The sequence below is a fragment of the Hemicordylus capensis genome, chromosome 3, assembly GCF_027244095.1.
Source record: "Hemicordylus capensis ecotype Gifberg chromosome 3, rHemCap1.1.pri, whole genome shotgun sequence".
NCBI lineage: Eukaryota > Metazoa > Chordata > Lepidosauria > Squamata > Cordylidae > Hemicordylus > Hemicordylus capensis.
In genome coordinates this window covers 251,644,553-251,658,373 of record NC_069659.1, presented here as the reverse complement: position 1 = coordinate 251,658,373, position 13,821 = coordinate 251,644,553, and the positions used below count along the sequence as shown (strand labels likewise).

General features: G+C 44.0%; 1 protein-coding gene across 1 annotated transcript in view; it reads left to right on the top strand.

Annotated features, from left to right (window-relative positions):
• PWWP2B (PWWP domain containing 2B) overlaps positions 1–13,821 on the top strand; it is a 35,677-nt gene that overhangs the window by 6,632 nt on the left and 15,224 nt on the right. Inside the window, exon 2 of the mRNA XM_053312077.1 lies at positions 9,148–10,789. Within this exon, the coding sequence (XP_053168052.1) occupies positions 9,148–10,771 (1,624 nt within the window). The 3' untranslated portion in view covers positions 10,772–10,789. The remainder of the gene's footprint in view (positions 1–9,147; positions 10,790–13,821) is intronic.

The following is a 13,821-nucleotide window of genomic DNA, read 5'->3' as shown; positions in this document are numbered from 1 at the left end:
TCCAGAAGCCAAATACTGGGATACCCGATTGCCTAACTATGCCATTACACTCACACCCTTGATCACCAAAGGTACTGGGCTTGGAAATCTCTTTTAGCAACAAGCTCTGTTGACACTGATATGTGTACCAGTGTAGTGCAGCAGTTAGATCAGGCCTGGGGAGAAATGGGTTCAAATCCTCATTCAGTCAGGAAGCTCATTGTGTAACTCTGGGCCAGTCCCCCTCTCAGCTTAAAAGACCTCACAGGGTCGTTGCAAGGATACAAGGGTGGGGGAAAGAATGTACACTGGATAAATATGTTATAGAAAATAAAATATACATGTTCATAAGGCTTGCATCAGAGAGATTTTATGTTGGCAATGCTGCTAGTAGGCTCTGTCCTTAGGATGTACTTAGGAGGAGAGCTGATCTTGTGGAAGCAAGCATGACTTGTCGCCTTTGCTAAGCAGGGCCCTCCCTGGTTTGCATTTGGATGGGAGACTACATGTGAGCACTGTAAGAAATTCCCCTTTGGGGATGGGGCCTCTCTGGGAAGAGCACTTGCATGCAGAAGGTTCCAAGTTCCCTCCCTGGCATCTCCAAGACAGGGCTGAGAGAGACTCCTGCCTGCAACCCTGGAGAAGCCGCTGCCAGTCTGTGTAGACAATACTGAGCTAGATGGACCAATGATCTGACTCGGTATAAGGCAGCTTCCTGTGTTCTCACAGCATAGGCAAGCTAGATAACCAAGCTTGTGTGACGGCTGAACTTGTTTATCTTTCTGTGTTCCCACCTTACCAGCAAAGCTCAGGAAGGCATACAAAAGGTCCTCCTGGTTTTACAACCAGTGTACATGTGTGTGTAAGGTTAGGCCATCACATGCCGACTTCCGCAAGGCCACTCAGTGAACTTGTGGCCAAGCAGGGATTTGAACCCAGGACTTCCTAGTCCAAGCCAAGCACTCTTTTTGCTGCACCATGCTAGATGTGCAGATAATGCACATGCATCGGAAATAAGTGCAGTGATAGAGCACACGCTTTATCTCGAGAAACTTCCAGGTTGCGTCCTTGACATCTCCAGTTTAAAGTGGTGTAGGAAAGGACCATCGAGTAAACAGTACTGGATTATTTGGACTGGTAGCCTAACCATTTGATGTTCCCAATTCCAAACAGAAAGTGTGGGAAGTCTCCACAGCAGAAAGGTGGATTCAGACAACTGGACGCGACCCAGCCATAAAAGCACCTTCCCCCGCCCCACCAAGTTTCGTCTTGCTTTTTTGCAACTGTTTCTCCTCTACTCTGCCTTCCCTTCTCCATCTCATTTGCGCCACCACAGGTAGAGAGAGAGAGAGATCGATCCCTCAGTTCTGGAACCACTTAGGGCGTGTATGGATGCTATTGTCTTGAACTATGTTGTTATAACTGTGGTTAGCAGTGGCGAAGAAGTACTGAAAATGTTAGCCTACTGCTGGTCAAAATTCTGCAGAACATCTCTTTTTAAAAACGGAGAAACAAAAGGGAGAAAGACTTCCCTGTGACGGCCTTCTCCCTGTCCAGAGTCATCAAAAGGTTGCTGAGATCTGTCTGGCTACAAAGATGAATGGGTGGAAAATAGAAATCTTTTTTTCCAAACTGCCACCTGATAGGTGAAGTATCAGCTGCTGCATATGGGGTGGGTGGGTGCGCAGAGATGCTGCAAAAGCAGGCTCACCATACTTCCGCTTGTAATTGGGTCTCACAAATTAGTATTGTCCCCTTATTTTATATCTGCTAGTATTGTCTTAAAAGAGAGAAATAATTGCTATCACATTTTGCCAAGCCAGTCTTTGCAGAAACGTAAGGCCCATATAGACAGTCTGTTCCCTGAGCTAGACTCATGGGTTTCCTTTCCCAAGGCACAAGAGTTGGTGCATGTCCATATCCACCCAGTGACCCATGTGACTGGCCAACTGTCCCAGTTATGCATTGTGTGAGTTGGTCTTCGTAAAGCTTGAGTGTTGGGGGTTCTGCCAAGCACTACTTGGCCACACAAAAGTTGGCTAAGGGTTATTTTGCTTGCCCTGACTGAAAAGCAGTCTTCTTTTGAGAATGGGGAAAAAAGGCAGAGCAGGTGGTGAAGAGCTTAAAACATGGTGGAAAAGTGGGGGAAGCTTTGCGCGTGAACGCACACACATACGCACGAAAAAGAGGGCAGGTCCATGTTTATGGCTTGGAAGTTTTGAGAAGGACCTTTTCAGTTTTAAGGAAATGTTATGTGTGTGGACTGACTTACATGTGAAGTTTTGAAGTGTTATAGGGCTTTAACCTTTCTTTAGTAAATAGCAGCTGGATCAAGTGAGACTGTCTGAATCAGGGCCGCAGCAGTGGGGAAGCGAAGCTTTGATCCTGTGCCCCCCCCCCAGTTGTTGTCCCAACTTTCTCAGGCCCCAAGGTGTTTCCTAGGGTAAATAGCCTGATGGGTTAGTGTTAAGGCCCCGTTCCCTCCCTCATAATCCTGATCCATGAGGTGGCTGGCTGTTACTGACTGAAGATAAACTAAATCCATCAGGGCTAAGAAAACTTAACATCACATGTAATTTGACCACATGTATGTGCAATCACATGCACAAGCAAAAGATGTTTAAGGTAGTAGGAATACATTATTTCTCTCTGCAAAGCAGTCTCTCTAATGTCATGATCTTGGCAATAATCCCTCCTTGGGATGGAAACTGTTCACAAATTGAATACCCCCACCCGCAAGCCACCACACAATGGAGGGTATTGTTAGCTTCTCTGAGGCAATATTATCCCACTGATGCCTTCAGTAGCAGACCAGTGCTCTGCATGAGTACACTTGCTATCATAGTGTTTACTTACCGTGCCATGTGTTATAGCCAGGGAAATCCTCTGCACTACTGCGGGTTGGGGGCGGGCAAATTCTGACTCACTGTGCTCCACCCAACATTCAGTACAGTACTTGAAGCTCTTGTGGTGTAGAAATTGTGATTTTATTATTATTGTTTGCCAAATGAATACAGGACTGATCAGGGGAAATCTCATGGAGAAGTTGAAGTCGTAATGGGGAGCACAGTTAATTCAAAGGGGTCAGAGCTCAGAAACATGTCCAGGTTTTATGTGTCTGCATACAGCATGATGAAAACTAGAAACTTAATTTTCTTTAGAAAAAACAAAAGCTAATATGTTTATGAAGCCTAATTCTTCTAAAACACCCAGTACACATTTTCTAAAATAATGGCTGAAGTCCATGAACTTGCTTATCCCAAGATGGTGTCCAGCAGTCTTGGGGCACTATTTATTACATTTATTCAGCTCTTCTTCCATGCTGCTCAGGGCAACGCACATGATTCTCGACCATCCACTCATTTTGTCCTCTCGACAATATGTGAAGTTCGTTAAACAGAGGTGTGTGTGTGCAGCTGGCTCAGTGAGTTTCATGGCTGAGATGGGATTTGAATCCAGGTCTCCCCAGTCTTGGACAAGCACTCTAACCACTACACCATCCCAGGGAATGTATTCACAGATTCTCCCACCTAGACTCCTTCGATTCTGTTCATGCATGCCAAAAAACTTGCGCACAGATTATATATCCTTCCTTTGAAATTAGTGGGCCAGTTCGCACCATTGTTGCAAGTATGTAATGTTGGTTGTTCTAAAATGTATATGAGTCCTTTTTGGAAGGGCAGTATAGAAATCAAATGAATAAATATGCTGCATTCTGGCTGAAAAGATCCCCCCCCCTCCCGCAAAGCAGCATACACAATGTTTAAAAATTAAAAAAGATAGTAGTTTTTTTTTTTTAAACCCAATTATAATTAAAAGGGCAGCCAGCATAAAAACAAATTAGTGCTCATAAAAAGCTTGACAAAGCAAGACAGTTTATTCCATCTTTCAGAGGGCAAAGGGAAGGGACCAGATGGGCATTTTACGGGCGCAAGTTCAGAGCTTAGGTGTGAGCATCAAGAAGGCCCTTCGCATCGGAATGCATGCAGGTCTCTGGACTGGAGCAGCTGAGTGCAGCTCTACTTGAGCCAATTGGAAATAGAAATGTCTCTCATAGCAGCAGCATGCTGTTTTAGATTCCATGTGTGTGTGTGTCCCCCGCCCTGCCTCTCACCGCTTTACCTACAATTTTTGAAAGTGTTGCACTGCAAAACCCACTGTACTGCTAAATATGGTTTGGTGATCTACTAATTTTTCTTCCCCACTGCTTGTGTACAGCCCTCAGTGCTCCTCAGGCTTAAGTGGAAAGGTTGCAAAAGCAGCTCTGTGTCTCCAGTGAGTCTGTGCAGGCCAGGTATAATTGCTTTGAAAAGAACATAGGTGCCAGCATAAGTTTCCAGTGACCTTGCGGTTGATGCCATATAATGTATCTTAGTAGACTAATTTCAAGGTGACACTTTTATGGAGACCTGTGACCTGCGTTGCATACAAATCTTTTCCCCCAGGTACAGGAACTGCTCTATTGAGTGCAGCTGCTACCTGGATTTGACCCCTAAATTGCAGACTTGAGGACAAAGTGGCTGGTGCAGTCTCTCAGCCCAGAGAGCTGAGCATTCAAATCCTGGCTGCCAAGATTACTTAGCCTGCGCTAAACTTCAGTCGGCCAAATGACTCATCAGCGGCTTTCTTGGTAATGTTGTGACAGCTCCTAAGTTCCTCTCTGTAGCTTGTCTTTCTTTTGTATATGTGCAGGTTTTCCCCCAGGCATACTTTTCTTTTCTGTATGATGCCCATTAATTTCAAGGCCTGCGGCCTGCTTCTGTGAATATATTAGTGGTAAAAAAACTAAAATGATAAATTGCCTAAATATTCATCTTTTCTTATTTCTACAGAGCATCATATATTGGTTAATCCTATCTTTCCTTGTAAAAGCTTGTCCCTATTATACCCATTTTACAGATGGGGTATTAAGCTTCCCCAGAACCTGGTTAGCATTAACTATAATTAAGGCTGGTGCTGATAGAAGTTTTAATCATGGGGAAGGGTGGGGGAATTTGTATACAATAGGATTGAGGCTCAGGGTATCTATAGTCCTACAGCTCCACTATTGTAGATTAAAGATGGGATTCCTCCATAAGTAAATACAGGCTTATTATCAAGTGCCTTTTTTGGTTCTGCATACATTAGAAGAGACTTCCGTGTTAAAAGGAAATCTCTGAGATTGGATTGGTCCATTATTTCTGCAAGAACTTCTCCATGTTTTAGAGAGCACCCACACTTTGTGTAGCCCTTGATTCACTAAATTAAAAAAAGCAAGGGTTCCCCCCCCCCCAGTTTCCACTTTAACCTTATGTAAACTCCCCTTTTTTCCCTTGCTGCTGCAAGAAGGAATGACCATAAATCCCTGTATCATATGAGCATGTATTGAACTGTACGTTTTGGATTATTAAGGGTGTATGTTGGATGTTATGACTTCACATACTTGCTACCAAAAGATCTGAATATTTAGGCCACATTACCAGATGTGGGGTGGGGGGAACTTGGCTCTAGTCCTTTCTACATTATTTTTAACCTTGCAGGGCACCATTGGCTAATAACCTTATGTATGTAATTAATCTTTAATTATCTAGGAAGTGCCAGCATTCACTTGTTGAGGCTAGTAGTGGCCATTTTGGACTTGGTTCAGAACAGCAGCCATTTCAGAAATGTTTCTTACTCTAGACAAAGGTAGAACATGAAAGAAGATTGTATCTTGTGTTCAGTTAAGTGGTTTCCAAGCAAAAGATTAGAACAGGGTCAGTTGCCTTACTTTAAGAAAGCAGTCACTTGGACACACTCAGTCTGGCATCTTTACTTTTAAAGTACATTACACTTCAGCCACATTTTTAACTCCTCTCCCACACTCATACTCTTGATACATAAAGCCTGAACTTCTGACATCTGTAGTAAAGGCTGGTAGACCAGACCTCCTAAGCTGGGACTTCTGAAGCCAGATGGGTTAAGCAGTGGGAATTACATGAATACCTGCATTATAGCCACTTACATCTCTTTGAATAATTAGGCATACATGGATTATAATGTTGTGGTAATAAGATAAAAGTGCTTTTAACACTTAACGAAAATGAACTTTTTCTGACGCTTTGGATCCAGGCCATGCCCAGATGATGATATTGGAATTTTCATTTGCCAATATGAATATTTGGCTAATATTCTCTCTTTGTAACTCTTTGGATATAAGATGTAACCTATGTAATTGGGAATGGGTCCTCCCAGTGTTCTCTCTAATTTTTTCCCCCTTTTCATCTGTGTGTGGAATGAGTTTTGTTCTGGGCGGCAGTATCAAGGCAGTGTGTGCACATGTGTATTCAGAATCTGATCTACATATTGTTCTTTTTAAAGTTAGCTTAAAAGGATTTCAATGGGATTTCTCATGTGAGCTGAGGGACAAAAAATGGCTGGCAATTTGCAGTTTGTAAACCAGCTGACTAGGAAAGCTGTGGCAAAGTGGACAAACTAATTTGCAATGGCATAAGCTTTTGTAAGCAACACCAATACTTTAGATACAGAAGGCTGCTGCCAATGAGAGCTTATACCACAATAAACAAATATGTTTTCTAAAGAGCCACAGCACTTACTATCTCTCATATTGAGGTGATTCTCACGATCACCATGGGTGGGGCAGGTGGAAGGGGAAGGCTGCTCTTAACATACCTCCCCCCGCCCCCAGACAACCAAGCAGTCGGTCTTTGGTGTACCTACATGTTCCATGCTCCACTAAGGAGTGCAGAGGGATCTCCGCCCTGAACTTGTTCCAGCCACCTGCATGCCACAATGCAACGCGTGGCATGCCCCTTAGCCTTGGCTAACAGCTGGGTTTCTTTAGAGGGTTAGGCAGGCTGGGAGTGGAGGGATCCATGAGAATCCCGCCATTTCTCACAACCAGCCTAACCCAGACTGGGCTGCACCAGGCTGGGTTAGGCTGGTTGTGAGAACAGCCTGGTATTATATCATCTCAACATTCTTAGGGCTGGTTGACACATCATCTGATTAATCGACAGTTGACTATTTCAGCTGAATGTGTGGGCTGCTGGATTGGAAAGCATTGAATTTTGAGGCAAGATGCAAGTTCTAGCGTGTTGGATATATGTTGGCTCATTCAGAGGTACAACACAACACTTTATGCTGAGAGAGAGAGAAGCGCAGAAGGCTACCCTGTGAATGTATGAGCCAGCCCTAAATTTTACAGGAAGGAGTTGATTCTCCTTAATATGGACACTCTTGAGAATTCTCTTGTTTTACCTTTTTATGAAAAACGAAGCACTAATATTTCACAATGGAGGGAAGTAAGAAATGGGGTCCCCAAGGGATCTATACTGGGACCTGTGCTTTTTAATTTATTCATAAATGAATTAGAAGTTGAGGTAAGCAGTTAGGTGGCCATATTTTCACTATTCAGGGTAGTGAAATCCAAAACTGATTGTGAGGAGCTCCAGATCTCTCAAAGTGGGCAACAGAATAGTAAATACAGTTCAATATAATTGTAAAGTGATGCACATTGGGGCAAAAATTCCAGCTTCACACACATGCTGATGGGCTCTGAATTATCAGTGACTGACCAGGAGAGAGATCTTGGGTGGGGGGTTAGAAAGTGAGAAAGCTCATTGAAAGTGTTGACTCAGTGTGTGGCAGCTGTAAAAATGGCAAATTCCATGCTTTGGATCATTAGGAAGAGGATTGAAAATAAAGCTGCTAATATTATAATGCCCTTATACAAATCTGTGGTGCGGCCACATTTGGAGTACTGTGTTCTGGGTTTTTTAATCTCAAAAAGAACATTATGAAACTGGAAAGGGTACAGAAGAGGGCAACCAAGATGATCAGGGGCCTCAAGCATCTTCCTTATGAAGCAAGGCTACAACATCTGGGGCTTTTTTGTTTAGGAAAAAGGTGACTGGGGGAGACATGATAGAGGTCTAAAAAATTAGAGAGTGAATAGAGAGATTCCCCCCCCCCATAACACCAGAACCGGGGGTGGGGGTGTTAACCCATGAAACTGATTTCCATGAAATTTAGAACTGACAAAAGAAAGTACTTTTTCCTACAGTGCATAATTAATCAATGAAATTCTCTGCCACAGAATGAGGTGATGGCCATTAGATGGCTTTAAAAGAGGCTTGGATAAATTCATGTAGGACAGGTCTATCAATGGCTACTAGTCTTGATGACTATAGGCTTCCCAGTAGCTTCTGGTGGGTGCCTGTAGGAAACAGAATGCGGAACTAGATGGAACTTGGGCCTGATTCAGCAAGGCTGTTTTTATGTTCTTAATAGGGGCTTACATGAGTCTAAAATCGCAGTTCGGTTCAAATTTGGACCAAATTTGAACCGAACTGTCTGTCCCCAAACCAGGTCAGTCAAGCCGTCTGGCTGGTCCAGTCCGTTTAACTGAACTGGTTCGGTGGTTCGAGGTACTATACCAGGGGTGGGGAACCTTGGCACTCCAGCTGTTGTTGAACTACAACTCCCATCATCCCCAGCCACAATTATTGTGGCTGGGGATGATGGGAGTTGTAGTTCAACAACAGCTGGAGTGCCAAGGTTCCCCACCCCTGAACTATGCTCTTCTGGAGAAAATTTCCTTTTACAAGCAAAGGGGTGGGGGAACACTTTAAAGGGCAGCCAGGAAGGCAGTGAGAGAAATAGTTTAAAGTTCTCATGGCTTGGCCTGGCTGCTGGCGCTGCTGCTCGCCCCCATGGTGCAACCCAAGCATGCAGCGATCCTACTTCAGTATGGAGGCTGGAACTGTGCTGCCGCTGTACGGGCAGCTTGCTGAAGGGAGATCTTGCTCTTGGGCTGTTCCTTCGGGGTGAGTGGCTGTGCTGGGCCAGTAAGAACTCTAAACTGCTTCCATTGCCACTGCCCCCCACCCCACTTTTGATGTTGAACCGGTCTTGTTTTGGTTCAGTTGCTGGTCTGACTGCCTCTGGTTCATGATCGAGCTGCTGAACCCGCCTGGTTCAAGGCAAACTGGTTCAGCATCACATGGTTAATATAACTTAAAAGTGTGGGGTGGGGGGAGTTCTGCATACTTCATTAAATCCATATCACCAAATAGGTGTGAGCATTCCTGTTTGAATGCTACAATATTGACAGAAAGCTGTACATGTGTGTTTAAGTAAAGGCGGCTATTCTGATTCTATTCTCTTTTTCTTCCCATATTACTCTAGGTCTGGTTTGTTTTGTGCCCCACCAGCTTTGATACCAAAGACAGATGAACCTCCTAGTAAAACTTGCACTAACCAGATGTCTGAAGACAAAGAGCCCATACAGGTGGAGAGTGAGTGGTGGTCTTCAGATAAAAAGCCCTCCAAGCCCAATAGTGAGGAGCAAGTTCCTCCTCTTTTGCCTCCACCAGCATCCAGCAATGCTCTTCCTTATCCTCCCTATTTTGAGGGAGCTCCTTTCCCTGCTCCACTATGGTTAAGGCACACATATAATCAGTGGGTACCTCAGCCACCCCCAAGAACTATAAAAAGGACAAAGAGACGCCTGTCCCGAAATAGAGACCCGGGTAGGCTCATTATGAGCACCATCAGGCTGAGACCAAGGCAAGTACTTTGTGAAAAGTGTAAGAACACTTTAAATCCAGAGGATAGTAACAAATCTAGGCAGAACACTAAAACGAGGAGGAAGATAAGCATGGAAGATAAGGAGCAAAAAAGACACAGTGAGTCTGACTGTGTAGAGAAAAGGAGCAAAAGAGAAAAGCGGGAGGAAGAGAAGTTCTCTGGAGAGCTGCTGCATCGGACTCCAGTTATCAAAATATCTTACAGCACCCCACAAGGGAAAGGAGAAGTAGTGAAAATTCCTTACCGAGTTCATGGCTCAGGGAAGCCATTTTGTTCTCAGCGACTACTACAGAATGGAGGGGAGGACCAAGAGGAGGCCAGAGACTCAGAACAGTACCAGGAAACCAAATGCTTTATGGACAAGTCATCGAGTGCTTCCATTCCAAAGTTGAAGTTAACCCGGCCTGTGCATTCCAGTACACCTCCCAAAATCAGGCTGAAGCCCCATCGAATAAACGAGGGGGATAATGTTTCAATTTATAAAGCAGAACTTATTGATGAGATGAATGTCCTTCCCAGTAGTGAAGAGTCTCCTGCTGCTGCTGCTTTTTATACTGATGAGTCTGCAGATAGAAGTTTAGCCGAGATGTCTTCAGGGAGTTCCTGTGAAGATGATGACTTCAAAAGGTTTCCTCAAGGAAAAGATGGACATGATAACTTGGCTTTTCTTATGAATTACCATAAGAGGAAAGCAGATTCTTCTAGCTTATCAGTTTGTAGCAATGACAGCCTGGATGAATCCAAATCTTCTAGCTCAGAAGTAACATCACCAGAAATGTGTGACTTTTTGCCAGGTGATGATGCATCTGTCTCTTCATCTTCGAAAGATGAGCGTAAAATTGTGCCACCATTAACAGTTAGACTGCACACACAAAGTGTCTCCAAATGTGTCACTGAAGATGGAAGAACTATTACAGTGGGGGATGTTGTTTGGGGTAAAATTCATGGCTTCCCATGGTGGCCTGCCCGTGTTCTTGACATAAATCTTGGCCAGAAGGAAAATGGAGACCCTTCCTGGCAAGAGGCAAAAGTTTCATGGTTTGGTTCTCCGACGACGTCTTTCTTGTCTCTATCAAAACTCTCCCCTTTCTCAGAATACTTCAAACTGCGATTTAATCGGAAGAAGAAAGGGATGTATCGGAAAGCAATTACAGAAGCTGCAAAGGCAGTGGAACATCTGACTCCAGAAATAAGAGACCTCTTAACACAATTTGAAACCTAGTTTTGGCTTCAGTAACAGGTAAGTGCATATTGGAAACTACACAAACAATACAGGAGCTGATATAAGCATACATGTTGCATCTGTATTTGGAGTTTGCTTTCAAAGTATTGAAACTGGTAAGGGACACACTGCTTCAATGGTTGTAAAGAATGAAAGATACTATAAAGTACATTATACTCTAATTACATTTTATTATAGATCATCTGTATGTATGTACACACTCTCATAATGCAAAGGTGAACATAAAATCTAATTAAATACTTTAATACACAAGTTCCTATTTTTAAGTAAAATACATATTTTATAGAAATTGCTGGATACATTTTAGAAGGTCCACTGTAATTTTCTCTCCTATCTAATTATTATGTTCTTAATGGCAATGGCTTTTGTTTTGATCCTGTGTGTATGACAGAAGATATAATTCAGGAAATTCCTCTGTCTTGTTTGGAGAGTTTTAATTTTAGATCACCCTGCTCCAGTAGGGTGGGGTCTTTACATGCTGTCATACTGAGCTGGGGAACCAAAAGCCTCTGAAGATCAGTATTAGGTCAACAATGCTTCCTTCCCACAGTTTCAGATTTAGAAGGCACATAGGTTCAAGCTACCACCTCCTTCTCTTCAACCCTTTCTAACACCTCTCAATGCCAAATAGGGCTTGGCAAGTGAGTTGCCGCTGCCTTTCACCAGTGCAGCCCTATCACATTTAGCCTGAGCTTATTGATGGAGGGAGGTTGTCCATGCAAGCATTGCAATAGAGAGTAGTAGCTCCTTGCACACAGAGTACCTTCTAGAACTGGAGTGTGTTTGAAAAGGAAGAGAATGAGGAGGGCAATCTTCCATGCAGACCTTCACTGTTGAGAGTCATGAAGGGGAGTACTTTATCTGACTCTTGGAGAGTCTCCGTTCTTCCTTCACCCTCTGTCCATCCTTCTCTGTGGCTACCATAGCAGCCATCCTTTCCCTCTTCTTTCTTGCCTCTTAGGGTAAGAAGCAAGTATTCTCCTCCCTCACCAACAACTCCTCAGCTCCAAGAAATGTTTGGTGTGCAATCTGCTGCCACTGCCCAACCCCCCTCCTCCACTAGCAGGGGCATAGCGATTGTCCCTCTTCATCCCACCTTCATGAAGGGATGAAGATTGTCCCTCTTTATCCCACCATCACATCTTTTCCCCATGGCTGGTTTGCTGATATCTCACTTGTGCCATGTGGGGCTCACTTAGATTATGAGCCTGTTTGGAACAAGCAGCCACCTCTCCATTTCTTCTGCCATGTAAACAGCTTTGAGAAGTCAGGGTAAGGATTCCATGGTGGAAGGCGGCAGCAGCAGCTTGCATGCTGAGCACCACTTGGCATTGAGAGGCATTGGAAAGGGTTGAACTGGAGGAGTGCAGTAAGCACTCCTTGGCACAGTGTGGTGGCGCTGGGAAGCGAGGAGGCTTGTGAGGCTAATGAAAGAGGGGGGGAAACCATGATGTCTGTGGTAAGATTTGTTGCAAACACACAGTCCCCTTGCTTTCCAGCCTGAGAAACAGTCCTGTAATCTGAGGAATGTGAGAAACACTTCAAATGTAATCTGCTACTTAGTCCTGGAGAATTTTCACTTTCAAACAGCATGTTACTAGTCCTAATTTTGAGATACTTTGAAGATTGAAGACAGAGCCTGTGCAGTGCTTGATTTACAACAAAAGAGGTGTTTAAGGTGAAACAATTCCATAAGCAAAGCCACCTAAACCATCTTGGATATGTGGTAATGAACAATGGTGATGAAGGAAAGTCACTTTGCATGTGGTCGAAAAACACTGCTTTATATATGCACAAGTGCCACACACATGTTCAACTCCAAACATGGTACTGAAAACAGTTGTGGGGTTTACTGAGTCTCAATACCAATTTAATACCAATGATCTTGTGCACAACTGCTATTTTGGAGATGGATCTTTGTCGTTCTTTGACTCTCCTTCATCACCTCTGGTAACCTCTTCCTGCTGTCCTTCTGTTGCTCTCCACCTTCTTCTCTGTCCTATCACTGCAACATTGACTTGACTCCAATGTCAAACCAAGGTTTAATCCTAGATCTGCATGACACTTGCATATGAAGGGAAGAAGTTTTCTACTTCTCTGCCAGAACCCCGAAAATCCTGGCTTAGTCTAACCTGAGTTCCTACACAAGCCAGGATTTGAAACCCGGTTCAATGGCAGTTTCATTTCCTTGCTTATGCAGAAACTCTATAACCAACCAAAATGGAATTAGCTAGCTTCAGGCATCACAGTAAATCCTGGTTTAGTTATAAGCCAAGAAGTAGGGATGTGCATGGAACCGGTTTGGAGGCCCTTTGGGCCTCCGAACCACTTTGAACAGCAGGCAGTTCCACTGGTTCAGTGGTGAGGGGTGCATCTTTAAGGGCTGGAGAGGGTGCAGTTACCCCTGTGCCCGCCGTCAAACCACCCCCACCCAGTTCCTTCTTCCTACTGAGAAGAAGTGGAAAACTTCCTCCCTTTGCATGGGAGGGAAAAGCACGTGAGCCCCAAGCACATGAGTGTCCTGCAATACAGGATTGCATCATGGTTCTATATGAACTGGTCTCCCATCTGACTAGAAGCTAGTAATTAAGACTCTGGGCATTCAGTCAGAGCAGGAAAGAAGGAAGACACTTTCTATATATAATCTTCCTGTTGGGTCCAGGCAGAAATGTTGACTCCATTTCCGGTCCATTCTTTAGAGTAGTGATGAAAGAGAAACAACTAATATTAAACCTATTCTCTAGACTGAGCAGGGACTGCAGTGGCCCCTGGATGAGCATAATAAATATTGATTGATTGTGACTAAGCAGGAACAGAAAAAAATCTTAGTGCCAGGACAGAAGAACCAAAGGAAGATTCAGCAGAAACTGCTCTGGTCAAAGAGATCCATTCTGTTCCAAAGGACATATTGGGTGGGTGTTTCAAGTTTAGGACCTCTATAGCTGATGACTATAAGGGTATGACAGAACTACACTTTCCGGGGAAGAATTTGTGGGCTGAAGAAGGGGGCCTTCACCACCACTAATTCG